Source organism: Glycine max, chromosome 17 (assembly GCF_000004515.6).
Source record: "Glycine max cultivar Williams 82 chromosome 17, Glycine_max_v4.0, whole genome shotgun sequence".
Taxonomy (NCBI): Eukaryota; Viridiplantae; Streptophyta; class Magnoliopsida; order Fabales; family Fabaceae; genus Glycine; species Glycine max.
This window is the reverse complement of record NC_038253.2, coordinates 39,303,172-39,319,143: the sequence shown is the minus strand read 5'-3', so window position 1 is coordinate 39,319,143 and position 15,972 is coordinate 39,303,172. Positions and strand designations below refer to the sequence as shown.

The 15,972-nt window shown below is 34.8% G+C and overlaps 2 protein-coding genes and 1 pseudogene across 2 annotated transcripts; 1 reads left to right on the top strand and 2 right to left on the bottom strand.

The window, feature by feature from the left end:
• Positions 1-1,064: 1,064 nt before the first annotated feature.
• On the top strand, positions 1,065-2,395 carry LOC100783600 (3-oxo-Delta(4,5)-steroid 5-beta-reductase-like; annotated as a pseudogene).
• A 1,538-nt stretch (positions 2,396-3,933) lies between these two features.
• LOC100800191 (uncharacterized) lies at positions 3,934-7,079 on the bottom strand. The gene is made up of 5 exons (XM_003550265.5): positions 6,614-7,079; positions 6,240-6,354; positions 5,532-6,134; positions 5,233-5,416; positions 3,934-4,266 (listed from the first exon to the last, which is right to left on the bottom strand). The coding sequence occupies exons 1-5, from the start codon at positions 6,688-6,690 to the stop codon at positions 4,241-4,243; spliced, it is 1,005 nt and encodes a 334-aa protein (XP_003550313.1). The 5' UTR covers positions 6,691-7,079; the 3' UTR covers positions 3,934-4,240.
• A 3,233-nt stretch (positions 7,080-10,312) lies between these two features.
• On the bottom strand, positions 10,313-13,050 carry LOC100799654 (subtilisin-like protease SBT1.7). The gene is made up of 2 exons (XM_041011504.1): positions 10,493-13,050; positions 10,313-10,409 (listed from the first exon to the last, which is right to left on the bottom strand). The coding sequence occupies exon 1, from the start codon at positions 12,913-12,915 to the stop codon at positions 10,582-10,584; it is 2,334 nt and encodes a 777-aa protein (XP_040867438.1). The 5' UTR covers positions 12,916-13,050; the 3' UTR covers positions 10,313-10,409; positions 10,493-10,581.
• Between the last annotated feature and the right edge of the window lie 2,922 nt (positions 13,051-15,972).

Genomic DNA, 15,972 nt, shown 5'->3' with positions numbered 1-15,972 from the left:
AACATATCTAAAATTATTATAAAGAGAATAATCTCATTTTGTATCTTTTTTGAACATTTTTACTCTCAATTATTATAAACCAATACAACATTATATTTTAACTTCCAGACAACATTATATCTTTCAAAACAAATTACACTAAACTACATGTATAGATAACTTTCAAATTCAAGCATAGAGTGCTTTTTTTTTTGCACTAGTTTAAAATAAAGAAAATCATAAAGTTTGCTTCAAACTTTACTCATTGTTGGGCGAGTCGTGATTAATGATGAGTTTGATCGTGTGGAAGAAAAAATAAGAAAAAAATAACTAAGAAAAAATACTTGAATTAACATGTAGGTATGTATGACCATTGCCTTCAGTTACCATCTTTGCTCCTGATTTCTTTATGTACATTTACTACACTATGTATATAACTGATTTGATGTTTCTAAAGTTTTATTCATTTGGTTTATTTATTTTCTCTTTGTTAATTTCTCTCTAATGTGAATTTATTATGACTAAGTTATAGTTTCTCAATCTTATATATTCCATTTCCTTCTCTGTAGCAGTTGTGAGTATATTTACCATCAATATATAAATTGTTTAGGGTAGGGCAAAATACAACAGAAAAAAGAGTATTGATAGGTTTGCATTTTGTATATTCGTTAATTTATATACTAATCTTGAGCTGCTATTTGATTGGTTGAGCCGGCATGTGATAGGCAAGCATGTCTTGGTGATAAAACAAGATAATATATTTTGAAAGAGATGCCACGAGTTGGAAGCCAGATTTTGCAGTAGTAAACGGTGCAACTATGGAGGGTTTGTTTTTTGGGGGAATACTTGTTTTGATGAACAACTAATTTCTGAAGGGTGTGCTGAAGTTTTGGGTTTGCTGCAGGAGCTTGGCTGAGGTCGTTTTTTGATGAGAAGGGGTGAGAGTTGGTGTTGCTGATATTTGTATTTTGGGGGAAGCAATATTGTTTGATACTGAAGTTTTCTTTAGGAAGGAGTTTTTGAAAGGTCATTTATGAATTATTGGAGACATCTTTTGGTGGAATATCTGAATGTGGTAATAATATAATGCTGGAAAATTTAGGAGGCATAGAAGCAACATTAATAATTCATCTTTAACGGTGTGGCTCGCCGCACACAACCAAGTTGGAACACCAATCACCAATCCACTATATCCAGTGCGATATCTCCGACCAAAGCGACGCCGAATCAAAGCTGTCATCTTTGACCGACGTCACTCACGTGTTCTACGTTTGCTGGACCAGAAAACCCACGGAGGCCTAAAACTGCCAAGCCAACGGTGCCATGTTGAGGAACGTTTACGCGCCCTCATCCCAAACGCTCCCAATCTCCGCCACGTGTCACTCCAGACAGGCATTACCTCGGACCCTTCGAACTGTTCGGAAAGATCGAGGTGGCCCATGATCCGCCCTTCACAGAGGACTTGCCACGTCTTGACGCGCCGAATTTCTATTACACACATGAAGACGTCTTGTACGTGGAGGTTCGCAAGAAGGAGGGGTTAATAACGTGGTTCGTTAATCGACCACATTTTATCTTTGGTTTTTCTCCTTATAGCTTGATGAACTTGGTTGGGACCCTTTGTGTTTATCCTGGTATTTGCAAGCATGAGGTTGTTGCCTTGTGGTTTCCTGGAACCAAAGCCACGTGGGAGTGTTATAACACTGCTTAGCATGTGTGGAAGGTTTTGGCGGAGAGGTTTGGGATAAAGGAGTATGGGTTTTTGGAAGGTGAGGATTTGAGGTTGTCGGAGATGATGAAGGATAAGGGTGTAGTGTGGGAAGAGATTGTGAAGGAGAATCAGCTGCTGCACACGAAGCTTGAAGAGGTTGGGGATGGGTGGTTTACGGATGCTATGTTGGGAATGGAGGCCGTGTTGGATAGCATGAACAAGGCGAAGAGCATGGGTTTTTTTTGGATTTTAGGAACTCTAAGAAATCGTTTCAGAATTGGATAGATAAGACCAAGGGTTGCAAGCAAGTTGTCAGAGCAATTCTATCGGTACTCCTGTGAAAATTTTGTAAACTGTAAAATCAAATCGTAAACTCTTGTAAGAGTTTACTTAATTTAAAAAATATATTAATATTTCTATATATAAAATCATAAATATTATAGAGAACATGTCGGTATCACTTATCGTCATAATTCATAAAAAGAAAGCAAACCATATAATCTCAAAGGTTTCTCAATTACCATTGAGATTTAATAATATCAAAATTCGTTTTTAGTTTTAAGCTCTCTATTTTCTCTCAACTCTCTCACTTTCTCACTAAACAAAGTTGGCTAAATTTAACAGGCAAACGTAACCTATATTTGAGATTTTAACTTAAGCTTGGTATATGATTTGTATCATGAATTTGCTTTAGTCAAATTGCATTTTCTTCACATGGGGTTGTCTTATAATATTGATTTGGCTTGTTGGTTTGGATATGCCAGTTGAGCTAATTATGGTTCAATTACCTGATCTAGTATCAACAAAGCCTTATCTTAGTAATGTTACTGGATGGAGAAGACATGAAATTATATAATAGAACAACAATTTTGAATTTAAAATGAGAATTTTATTGAATCCAATAACAACACCGTTTTAGATATAAATCTGGCTCCTAAGAGAGTTCTTCGGTACTCTTTCTCTCTCAGAACTAACTTACATCTTATAAAATTACTACTATTTGCAGAGTATAACTTGATAGGGACACAACTCTCCCTTCTCATAATAACTACCTTGCAAAGCAATTCCTTTCTACAATAACTTGTAGCATTTTATTCCTACAAAATAACCATTCTACAAAGCAGTTCCTTTCTACACTCTTGTATGTTTTATAGCTCATAACACTGATAGCAATGATAACAGAATGTAATGCCAGTGAAATTCATTCATGCCCTCTTATCTAGCATTGCAATATTTTGCACACATTATTACAATTTACCATCCATTAATTATGTTAGAATCAAATGGGGTGGGGGTGGGGGGGAATCAAAAGGGGGAAAAATATGTAGCTGCAATTGATGTGGATTCTTGAGTGCATCCACAGAAACAGAATCAGAATCACTGAGACATACAATGGTCATGTAGTGCTACTGCTACATTTCATTCAAGACAGGCAAGAAATTGAAAAAAACCTAGTCTCGAACTCTTGGACCATCGCACTCAAACTTCATCGTCGCGGTCTCACAAAGGATCCTTTCACCATCACACCCACACATCATAGAAGAAACACACACTCCCACATCAAACACGAAGTGATGAGAGCAACACGAACGAAATGACGAGGATTCGAAGAAGAAACTAGAAAGAAAATGAAATAAGCAGCACGAACGAAATGACGAGAATTCGAGGAAGAAACTAGAAAGAAAATGAAGGGAACAAAACGATGTCATTTTGATTTTCGCAAACCCACATACTCGACGCAAACTCGCAAGTCTACATTAACTCGCTCGAGTTTGCACAAACTCGACCGAGTCCATTAGCATTTTGATTCTGCACACAATTGAACTCGCGGATACTCCATGGAATTGTAAATTCGTACGATTCTATCATGGTTGCAAGATCGTGCTGTAAGGGTTTAGAGGGTACTTCTTGCACTTGGAGGTTTGCTTTAGTTTCTTGAATAAAACACGAGAGGAATAGTTAGTTTCCATGTTTTTGTCTGTTGTGTATTGTTCTAATACCATTTCTGTCTCCTGTAGTGGGGAGATCAGGAGATTAGTTTATGTGTGACTTTGTGGTCCATTTATCTAGTCAGTAGCCCCATTTAGCTACCGTATGTGCTTGTGTTGCTGTTAAAATATTCCGTGGATAACAAATGGAAAAGAAGAATAATGAATTCATCATATTGAATTTGCTCAAGCTAGACTATCAGCTTTGGTAAAAAAAAAAAAAAAAACTAGCATCAAGAAGACGTGTAATACAAATTACAATATCAAATAGGCTAATCCCCTTTTATCATTCCCATCTTACAATTATATAGTACAACAGAGAGCTCTTCATGGACTATTTTGAAATGGGAGGCGAGAAACAGATTGAATAGAGAAAAAAATGAAATGCCTATTGTAGACTCTAACTGTAGTACCAAAGCTTAAGTGAGAACCAGAAAATCCAACCTATCTCTCCTGCTCAAGTGACAATGTGGGACTATATGAACTTGCATCAAAAGCTTGTATGTACCTCGTGATGTCTCTCCAGCTACAAATTGATAAAACGTGTATCTATATCTTCCTTCTACATTGCATGGAATGCAATTAAAGCTGCAGGATACCAATAAGTGTAAGCCACAACATATATCGCATATAACAATAACGGTGATAATGATAATGATGATAATAATAATAATAATAATGCAAGCATGTGAGTTGAGGCATGCATTATATAGTGGGCAGACAAAATTTCAAACAGCTACCAAGAATGGACTAAGATGTAAGCTTAAGGGTGTTCTGAGGGGAAAAATCAGTAGGTAAACACAGCCAAAATAATGCAAGCATGTGGGGCATGTATAGTGTTGGCAGACAAAATTTCAAACAGTTACTACCAAGAATGGACCAGGATATCAGCTTAGGGGAGTTTAGGGAAAAAGAAAATCAGTGGGTAAACAGGGCCAAAATAATGTATGCATGTGAAGTATGAACACTAGTGGCAGACAAAATTTCAAACAGTTACCAAGAATGTACCAGGATGTAAGCTTAAGGGAAAAAGAAAATCAATTGGTAAATACAACCAACTACGAAAATTTATTCGTAAATTATTGAAGAGGGGCAAAAAAGTTACCAAAGCTACACACTTCACATTCACATTACAAACGATTTGTACATAATATTTGGAAGCACCCCATAAAAGAATACCCATTGCAAAATAAAGGTAAATAAAATTCAAAATAACCTGATGTCTACATGTGAAATAAACAAGCAAAGCAACAAAATAATGAAAGAAAAAATAGAAAAGCAGGAAGAGATAGCAACAGGAGTGACTTCTGCAAACAAAGGGTACAATTTTGGGGGGGGGGGGGGGACTTTAGGATGGGGAGAAGCAAAAGCAAAAGCAAAGCATCAGCAAGAAGGCAGTACAAATTATTGAAATAATAAAAAGAGTGACATGGTAAAATTCCTCAATTTCTATAATAGTAAGAAGTTATTCATTAGAAATTCCGCTGCATGCAAGTACATACAATGTATGTAGGAATACAGTATAGTATACATACAATCATAACAACAGCTTACCAATGAAACAAAGGAGAACAACAATCCAAACAACTATTCGAACAGGCTGACTGTATTGCATTTGGTATTGAGATCTTTGAAGCTGTCTCCAAATAGCACCATGCCATCCATATAGTTGCTTGTCATAGGATTCATCACAACTATCAAGGCCACTCTTACTTCTTTCACAGCGTGCATTGTTGCCCTGTTTTCAATAAAAGAAAAAAAAATTACATATCAGTAATTCAACAAATGTATTAAAAATCACTCAAGCAAGTCACCATTATGAGAGAGACAACAAGTGCAGATTAAGAACATACCCTATTCAATCCAGCTGTTGGAAGTAGTTCACCATCAGTTTCTTTATGATGATCCTCTGCTTTCAGCTTTCTATAACCATTCCTAGGCCACTTCAACTTAGAGACGGATTCCATGGATCTAAGAAATCCTGATAAACTTGGTACCTTGTGTATTGGACCAGAAGAACCACTTGAGGAACTCCACTGCTGTGCATCATCATGAACTGAAATTTTATAAAAACCAATATCAGCACTAGCACTGGCTGCCCGACGATGCCCATGTGATATATCCTCCTTTGAGTCGCCCCACACAGATGAAACATGAAAATCCTTCAAACAATCACTGGCTGAAACGTTTTCACTTAACCGTGGATCTTCAATGTTCCTGTTGTTAGCTGCTGGCATTCCTGAAAGAAACAAAGCAAGTTCATCCTGTTCTCCTTCATCTAAACGCAACCAAGGCAGAGACGCCTTGCCTCCAGGAACAACTGATTCACTCAACGAATGCTCAACTTTCATTATATTATCCTCAATTGCAGTGATAAAATCTCGGTGCCTATTTCTCGCTTCCTCACTTGAGCTTTTGCCATAACTTGACCTCACCGCCCGTGCAAATTCCTCTAACTGCATTGCCAACCAAAGATGCAATCATATCCCCATTTCAACAACAAAATATGTCAAGTGAACTAGCTATTTCTGTAGCATATATTTACCAGTAGTAGGAATTACCTGCCATTTGGCAGTGCTAAGTGCAGTGCGTAGATCTCTGCACAATTCATCAGAGTTCCACATGCTGGATGCATCTTTTGTTGCATGTAACCATGTCCTATATGTAGATTCCATCCTAGTAAAACACAATTATAACAAATCAACAGCAAGAAATTATATGATTGAGCACACAAATAAACTTAAAAACTTGAAGCTTCTCAATTCTTTGCATTCAATATTCAATAGAGTAGAAAAAAGGAGAAAATTTAGTAAGTTCAACTTCTATTCCTAAATTCCCTCTTCAGAACCAAACAAATTGCAAATAACATAAACGCATAAAGCTAATTGGAACGAAAATCGAAGAAAGCTAATGATAAATACGCAAACGTATATACCTGTCTGCAGATTCCTGAACTTCTTCGGCAGCGTTAAAGAAAGGATCCTTTTCCCACCGGTCAAAACTCGAAGCCATGAATATATATGCTTAACTTCAAATTTCGAATAATAATCGCAATAATTGAGAAAATTAATGAACCCGATGAATAAAACCCTAACTAAGGAAATCTCTGAAACAAACACCAATTAATAAAATTGGTTTAAGCTTCGAGCATGGGACGTAAAATTAAACGCAGAAAAGAAAGGGAAAAAACGAGGGATCCTTGAGAGCAGTTCTGATTAGTTGTACGAGAATGAAGCGGAACCAAAATGTAAATAGGAAAGAGGTTGTTCTTGTCTTGTGAGTCTGTGACCTTCGTTTATTGTTTTTTTATTTCCGCCAATTTTATTTTCTTGGGGTGCAGTCAACGAGATTTTCTCATGGTCACATGTGGATAAGGAAGAGGAGTGGAACGCGTAATAATTGTAATAATCTTCAAAACGTTGCTGGTCAATCAAGTACTGCCTCTTCCTGCTTCCTTTTGCACTCTCTATTTTACTACCAAACAACTTGTGGAAGGTTCCTTTGAGCAATTCATCAAAATATTATCTCATGTTTGACTTTGATTTAATTATTATGAAGGATTTTTTTAAAGGAATTATTAATAAGGATTGTTTGTGTTAATAGTAATTTGATGGATTAACAATGCAGTCAATGCTTAAGGTTGTTCAACAGTTTAGTATGGAAATTCATTTTTTATTTATTTTTCTAGTATGTCGACCAGTGTACTTACATGGCCCGCCTTGGTGAGCTTGACAAGAAAGGAACAAATAAAATAAAATCATACATCATATTGTGTATGTCGCTTATAAACTTAAGTTTAGTTAGATTCACATTAAAATTGTTTAAAGCTTAATTTCGTTACTCAGTTTCAAAGATCACCAAAGTCCTTTTTCTGAATTTCTTAAAGGTAAGTTTTGATCAGTCAAACTTACATAAGTTTGGTAAAAAATTAAAGTTACGTCCAAAACACTAGTCCAAAAAAGAGGACATGAAAACACGTGGGGAATCCAACCACTTAGATCGGCCCTAGTAGAAAGAATCAATGAAGATTTAGGTTCGATTTTCATTATGACTGTTGTAACACCAAAATAAGAACTTACGGAATCTATTTTTTTTTTTTATTTTTACATATCGGTTCTATTGAACTCGCTCCTGGGTATTCAAGTTATTTGAAGGATTGGCTAAGTGCTAGAAAAAAATTATGGACCCTAAAGTTGTTTGTTCAAGAGTTTGTCAACTATTCAGCAATTCATGAAGGCTCGAGCTAAAGTTGTTTGATCAAGAGCTGGTCAACTATTTAGCAATTTTAACATGTGAAATACTACCATGTTTCAGGTTCATTATCAACACATGTCTGGTGAAACACAGTTCCTTGCGCCCTCTTGGTCAAATTAATCCAGTAAAGCTTGCTGATGGAGTGTGGATTTGAAATTTAAAGAAGAAACATGGAGAGATGACGTAAAGGGTAATCTGAATGTGGAGAGAAAGAGATGAGAGTGATTATATGAAATGAAGTTGTGAATGTGTTGAAATATACCCATATGCATTTCCAACTATATCTTAATGACATCTTCAATGCATGTATCAATTACCGCGCGAGAACTGGGTTTATGAGGAGGAGTGTGGAGTTGAAGGATCTCCATGCATCAATATAATTAATATGATTCAATAACTGTCATGAGTATTGATGAGCACCTTGATCGAAGATGTAGAAACGCTTAGTGAGGACTGTCAAAGTAAATACTCTTTTTTGTCTTGTTTTCTTCGTTGTTTTGCTTCAATAATTGCATGAGATATTAACGCATGGAATAGAAACTAAAATGAACAGACGTTGGTTATATAATGTCATCCTGTCTGCCATGAATGCTTTGCATTATACCAAAGCTTTATACATATTTTATACCATAATAATAAACGTTACATTATATTGATTAGAAGAGGCCGAAGAGAATAAAAGTGATTGATTCAAATTGGAGCAATAAAATTTTGCTATGGAAGCATGCTGAATAAGAATACATGAGATTAATATTGGAACCATCCACTGAAGGAAATGTCCGTTGCAGCTGGATTAGCCAATATATATTTGATATACTTTAATTATACAACATGACATATTTTAATTATTAGCTTTAGATTCATTTTACTTGAAAGAAAGTCACAATTTGGGCGAGAGAATGCATGCAGAACGGGAGGGAAAAAAATCTGGACAGAACTAATTGGAGGTACTCCAATTCAATATTCAAATTGTAAAATTTTTTGAAAACAATCGTAAAGAATTACCAAATACATAAAAAAATCTGCACAAAAAACTTATTGTTTTTAATTAGCTTGTTAGGATTTTTTTTCCCTTGCTAATGAGGTAATGGAATCATATGTCCAGTGAATTAATGCTAATTTATTTGAACAACTAACAATTATAATCTTAACAAATAAAATATTTTCTCTGTAACTCAAATCTTTATATATATATATATATTAATAATTTTTATGCAACATTTTATTTATATAAAATATTTTTAATTTGCTGAAGGATTTATATAAAATCATTATACACCTAATCACTGACTATTAAACTAGTAATTATTAACTCTATATATTAAGTGTGTGTTTGAGTGAAGGTTTCGAAAATTATTTTTGGTTAAAATTAATTTTGAAATTATATTTTTTTTATCTTTAATCATTTTTACTCTAGAAATAAGTTGATCATAAAATTTAATATAATTTTCTATCTAACTCAAAAATGTTTAAAGTTACTTTAATTTAAAATTAATTATGAACTAACAATCAATTCTTTAATATAAAATCAACACACACACACACACACACATATATATATATATATATATATATATATATATATATATATATATAATCATATTAATTAGTATTTCAATATAATTCTAAATTGTTTAATATAAACCCAAACATATATACCGAACTCAATAAGTGCATACCTATTTTTTTATTCATAAAAATTAAAGCTAGATATCATATACTTTGCATATTTATTAAATATTAACTAACTAAGCTAGATTTTAGAGCATTTTTAATAAAAAAAATCCCATTTTAAATTCTTAGATCAATTTTTGTGGATCCCATTATACTATATAGGATGTAACAATTTTTGTTATTTTTTCTCTAGTGGTACAACCTAATTTAAATTTTTTTTATTTTACTTGCACAGAAAATGAATTTCTCTTTTCTTTTAAGTGACATTAAAAAATAATATCTTTTTTATTGACAAAAGTGAATTTTTTTAAAGTATCTCTTAAATAAGAATAATAATAAATCAAGTGGATAGAGATTTTTAAGACCAAAAATCCTTATTAAAATGCTCTAAAGTACCTACCAGATTGAAGACTATAATCCTGTATGTAAAGTAATCAACACATGCACAAAATAAAGTGTCGGTAGTGTGCGTAGGAGTTAGATACGCGTGGCCCCCTTTTTTTTGTTGATTTAAGATACGCGTGACTTACCAATCTGTTTCTATACTATTATATAAACTAAAGTACATTATTTGGAAAGTAATTACAAAAATTAAACTCTCAAAAAAATATAATTGATATCCGCATGGGATAAAATACTATTAATTTTAGAATGCCGCCTGCCACATGAAAATGATAGAACAAGTAAAGACTAAAAGATGCAAAGCTGGGAAGATATGGATAATTCAGATTCAAAGCCATTATGATACATACATACAGATGCGACCATTATCTTTTTCTATGTACAATTATTGTTATTATTCCATATATAAAGTTTTCTCCTGAACTTCAGCCTACGGAATAAAAACAGCAAAGTGAATAAGTGAGATACATAATAAAAACAAGCCGTATCGGGCCGGGCCCAAAAGCAAACCACGAAGAGCCTACAACACTTGAGTGGGCCCTTTTATTTGGGTCATACATTTTCCACAGCCCATCATGTCCAGCTGAACGCAATTGGACTACCAACCTTATGCTTCCCATCCGTCCATTCCAAACGTGCGAAGCTGGTCGTCCCAGACGGCATCGAAGTGTATGTAAACGACACCGTATAGTCCTTCTTCTCGTACAATTCCGTGAAACTCAACGTATTCGGTTCCACCACAGTCTTCACATTCGAATCCCCCAACGACATCACCGAAGCTTTGTACGTTCCCGGAGCTCCCACGTTAGTCAAAACCCTAGAGTACTTCACGGTCTTCAGAGTATCGGAACCTCCCCCAATCCCCGAAGCTGTATCCATAGGAACCGCAAAAGAAGGATAATTAAAATCCTCCACTCTGTAATCCTTCTTCGGGTCACACGTATAGTCCCTCCTCGCAGCAAGCTTGATTTGAAATGACGAGTAGTTTAGTGCGCAGAAAAACCCTAAGTAATCGTCCACGTTGGCATCGTAGACGAGACCAGGATCAAGAGCGGCCACGGGATCGACGTGTCCGGCACCGTAATCAAACGGCGTCCCAGGTTGTCCTGTTGAAATATCTTGAATCGTTTCACCGTTTTTATAACTCGTGTACGCTGTTGTCATGAGTGCGGACCTGATGGCGGCAGGGCTCCACTGAGGGTGTGCTCCTTTGAGAATTGCGGCTAAGCCACTTACATGAGGGCATGACATGGATGTTCCAGAAATTATGTTGAAGCTGACATGGCGGGTGTCAACAGTCAACCCAGTTGGTCCAACCGCACCGGTCCAACCGGCTAAAATGTTGACTCCTGGTGCTATTAGATCCGGTTTGAGAATCTTTGGGGTGAGTGCATTTGGTCCTCTGGAGCTAAAAGCCGCTACAACAGGAGAAGGTTGAACCTGCAAATGGGTCCCTAAGAAAGCAATCTTAGCTGTTGGATTAGGTGAAGATGAAACATAGTTCTTCAAAATCTCGCTTGATTTTTGTCCCAAAGACGCAGCAGGAAGAAGATGAGAGTCAGCAACTAACTCTTCTCCGTAGGCTTCACTATTCGCCAATATCATTCCAGCACCTCCAGCAAGCTTAACCACCAAACCCTTTTCCACTCTCGGATTCCCACCTCTCTCACATATAACAATTTTCCCTGAAACTTTCTCAGGAATCAGAGAATCTTGCAAACATAGATACCCTACAGAAGAGTTACTCGCGTTCCCAGCGTAAACAAGAGGAAGCGGCGAATCCGACAAGGGTTTACCGCTATAAAGAGAAGCTCCGGTGTATGTTTTCCCTGTTCCGAGGGTTATGTAAGCAGGGAAATCGCGGTCGATAGTTCCCGCTCCCACAGTTGTTATCCACGGTGCCACGTTGGACAAACTTCCCTGACTGGGCCCACCGTTCCCCGCTGACGTGGACACCAGAATCCCGTGTGACATGGCAGTGAAGGATCCAATCGCTATTATATCCCTGTAATACTCCATCAAGCTTCCCCCAATGGACATGGACAGAACATTCACGCCGTCTTCTATGGCCTTGTCGATTCCCGCGGCTATGTCGGAAGTAAAACACCCGCCGAGCCAGCACACTTTGTAAACCGCCACACGCGCTTGTGTGGCCATTCCACGCGCCGTACCCGACGCCAAGCCGAAGAGGCTAGCTTCGGGTACAACCGAGCCTGCCGCGGTGGTTAAAGTATGACTCCCGTGCCCGTCATCGTCACGCGCTGACTTTGACTCTGTAGTTGTGTCAATGGGTCCAAGTGCGGCTTCGTAGCCTTTGGAGAAAAACCTCGCTCCGACAAGTTTTCTGTTACAGTTGGAAGAGTTCATGTTGTTTCCAATTTCGCACTGGCCTTTCCAGGTGGAAGGGACCGGGCCGAGGCCCGTGTCGTCGAGGCTTTTGAGCTCGGGCCAGACGCCGGTGTCGAGGAGTCCAATGACCACCTGGCTCTGTTGCTCCGAGGCGGGTAACAAGGTGGTGGCTTTGTCAAGTCCAAGGAAGTTGGGAGTTCTTGTGGTGTGGAGTTTGTATTTGAGTTCGGGGATGACGGAGAGGATGCCGGGTTGTTTTGCAAGTGTGTCTACGTCCTTGGGAGTGAGTCTGGCGGAGAAGCCATGGGCCACGTGTTTGTAAGTGTAGAGAATCTCCGCGGAGGGGGACGCTGATTTGAGGGAGGCGTCGAACCAGCTGAGGTGGTCGGTGAAGGTTAAGGGCATGGTGGTCTCGTCCATGTGGATTATGTAGGTCTTTTTGTTTGCATGGTCGTGGATTGTTTCTTTTTCTGCTTTGGTGTTGCTGCTAAAGAGTACTATCAGCAGGAAGACAACCATAATGGTTTGGAGAGACTTCAAAATCGCTGCTTTCTTCATTTTCGGAGGTAGATGCAGGGTATTTGTGAGCTAGAGTGAGGTATTTATTGTTGATGATCCTCCTAGCAAAATTTCATAAGAATATAATCAATTATTATAAAATAAAATAAAATAAGAAAACTTTTGCTAAATCGGAGCAATAATCTTTGGTTTTATTATAAACATACATGTTAGCATATATATATATATATACTTTATTTTCCACCACGGTTATACTTTAATTTTATATATCTCTTTAGTTCTAATCATAGGACTTATTTCATCTTCCAAAAAAAAAAGTTATCTTTTTTTCTTTCATCCCAAAGCACTCAATATGGGGTAGATGGACGTCTATTATTCTCCTTAATCTTTTATTTAGTGTGTCTACAAAAGGTATATTTTGCGACCTTCTTTTAAAAAAGAGAAAAAAAAAAAAGGAACAAGTTGCTAATGTCACTTTGATTTAGTTCTTTTTGAAGAAAAAAAAACACACGTACATTGAGGTGGTGCAAACCTCTGGACAGGTAAGGAGACAAAGTAGCTTTTTCGATGACGTCATCATCGTACTTTTATCTATTATATAAAAAATTAAAATAGTTGTGGTTTTATGAAAAATAGTTGAATTACTATCAGCACTAAAATGACTTTTCAGGGGATCCAAAAAAAAAAAAAAGTCTTCTCTTCAACTGAGCGAAAAAAAAGCAAAAAAGTTTTAGCAACTAATAATGTGTTTTAACATTTCCTAACATATTTTAGTAAGCTAGAGCCATTGAGTAGAAGATCGATGACCTATCTTAAAAACACCAATTAGCAGATGTGGAGGTGCAGTAATTATGTTAGAGATGTAACGAGAAACATTTTAGCTTAATTATATTTAAAATCTTTGATCCTGTAGTTTTGATTGTTTATAATTAAGCTTCTTATTCCTTCTTTTCTCAGATAATTAATAAGAATATGAAAGGTATGATGTGATATCGATTTGTCAAAATCAGTAAAAGAAAAATTGTATAATATACTAAAATATAAATTAAGAAAACAAAAGGGGTTTCATTACATTTTATATATATTGCACTTTATTTTTATTTAAATATTTTATACGTACCTTTTTTTCTTTATTTATATAAATCAATGTTACATAACATTTCTGTTAATTATACGACAAAATTTGAGATGATACACTTAACATTAATAATTAGAAAACTATAAGGACTCAATGTGAATAAATAAAATCAAATAGACCAAAATTACATACAGACTAAAAATAGGGTTAAAATTAAGATTAAGCAAAATTGTCGTTATTTTGATAAAAAATAAATTAATCGGATTGTATCATAAGACAAGTAAACTTGTTTATCATAGTAATATAGAATTGACTGTATGTATGAGTGTATCCTTTATCGAACAACTTAAATTTTTCATAATAGTTAGTTTGGTGCGTGACATTTTGGGTAAACAATCGAATTCCATTAGATTGGATATATACTTCACATATCATATTTCCCATTCTTAAACGTCCTAGGGCTGAAAATCTTTCAACTAGCTTAATTTTGTAAGAAAAAGCCATGGTTAGATATAGACAAAATATCGAGCAATAATTGACACTTAGCTTTTTTTATTCAGTTGGCATGTTCACTTGGTCTATGTAAATTATATAGAATGACAAGCAATAATTCTACATAAAAATCTCACCCATAATATATATTCTGCCACTAAACTTTGGACAAAGAAATTTAAGCAGTACCGTCCAATCAATTAGCAATCAAAACACAAGGATTCTTCTGCTTTTTGACAACTATGGTCAGGTCGAGCGTGTCAAAGTGAGATTACGTTCCTTTTAGTTAATTTTTATTTTTTTTATTAGATGAAAAATATATTTAATTATTTGATAAATAATTTTTTAATGATTTTTAACATTTTTAAAATACTACTTAAAATAGTATTTTTTAAAATGTTAATTTTTACCTTCTAACTTTTTTATATTTTTTTCACTTTTATTTTTGATATATTTATTTATTTTCTTATTACTTTTTATTTTAAATAAATCATCAAATTATTATTTTTGTTTATTTTACTTTTCTAATTTATAAGTTACATTTTCAATTTTCAACTAACCGTCAAATATAACAGTAATGTAAGCATTTTCTACCAACAATCCATTAATTTTACACACAAAAAGAACCTTTCCAAACAAAAGTTATATTTAAAGGGGAAAACAATAGAATAGCTTTTCTAATATTAAAGTAAATTGATTCCCCAAGTGCATAATACTCCTCAAAGGTTTATAGTTGGAAGAATCCTCTTTAGAGAACTCCTATGCTTCGTTTAGTAACAGTGAAATAGAAAAGAAATAAAAAGAGAGAGAAAATATAGGAAAGAGGAGAAATTGTGCATGTTTGATTGAGTGAAAATAAGAAATGAGAAAAATAAAAATATGTGAATTTGTCACTTTTTAATTCTACACAAAATTGCATAAAAATGAACAAATTAAATAAACGACATTTGTAAAAAATGAAATATTAAATAATTTTTTTACTATAATTTAGCATTTTTTATTTTTGTTTTTATATATTTTTTATTTTAATCATTGCAAAATGTATTTATTTTGTTTTTCATTCTAAAGACACTTTGGATAACACTTTCAATAATAAAAGAGTTTTGAAGAGTAAAAAAAGTATTATTTAAAATATTTTAAGGATGAAAGAAAATGAATATATTTTATAAAGAATAAAAAAAATTACAAAAATAAGAATGAAAAAAAATACTAATTTGCAGAGATAAAAAAGAAATTTAAGTCAAAAATCAATTACCAACATGTTTTTTTTTTTGGAAGGCTACATAAATGGATTTGTTTTCTCTCTTTTTTATTTATTTCCCATTTCTTTTAAATCAAACAACTTTAAATTTATTATGTTTTTCATATATTTTCATCAACGTTAATTTTTTTTTTTCTATTTCCATTCACCCTATTTTTAATACTTCTAAACTCACGAATATTAGTTGTAGTACTTCAAACTTCATCGCGAATTGTGCACGATTGTAACCGTAATATGAATTATTGAATTTAATGAGAATTTGCTA

What these genes read in the sequence shown, in the direction of transcription:
- LOC100800191 (XM_003550265.5), bottom strand. Translation starts at nt 6,690, where the DNA reads ATGGCTTCGAGTTTTGACCGGTGGGAAAAGGATCCTTTCTTTAACGCT. An exon ending in CAACAGCTGGATTGAATAGG is followed by an intron (nt 5,417 to 5,531) that starts GTATGTTCTTAA and finishes TATTGAAAACAG; the next exon opens with GGCAACAATGCACGCTGTGA. An exon ending in TGTTCTCCTTTGTTTCATTG is followed by an intron (nt 4,267 to 5,232) that starts GTAAGCTGTTGT and finishes GGTATCCTGCAG; the next exon opens with CTTTAATTGCATTCCATGCA.
- LOC100799654 (XM_041011504.1), bottom strand. Translation starts at nt 12,915, where the DNA reads ATGAAGAAAGCAGCGATTTTGAAGTCTCTCCAAACCATTATGGTTGTC.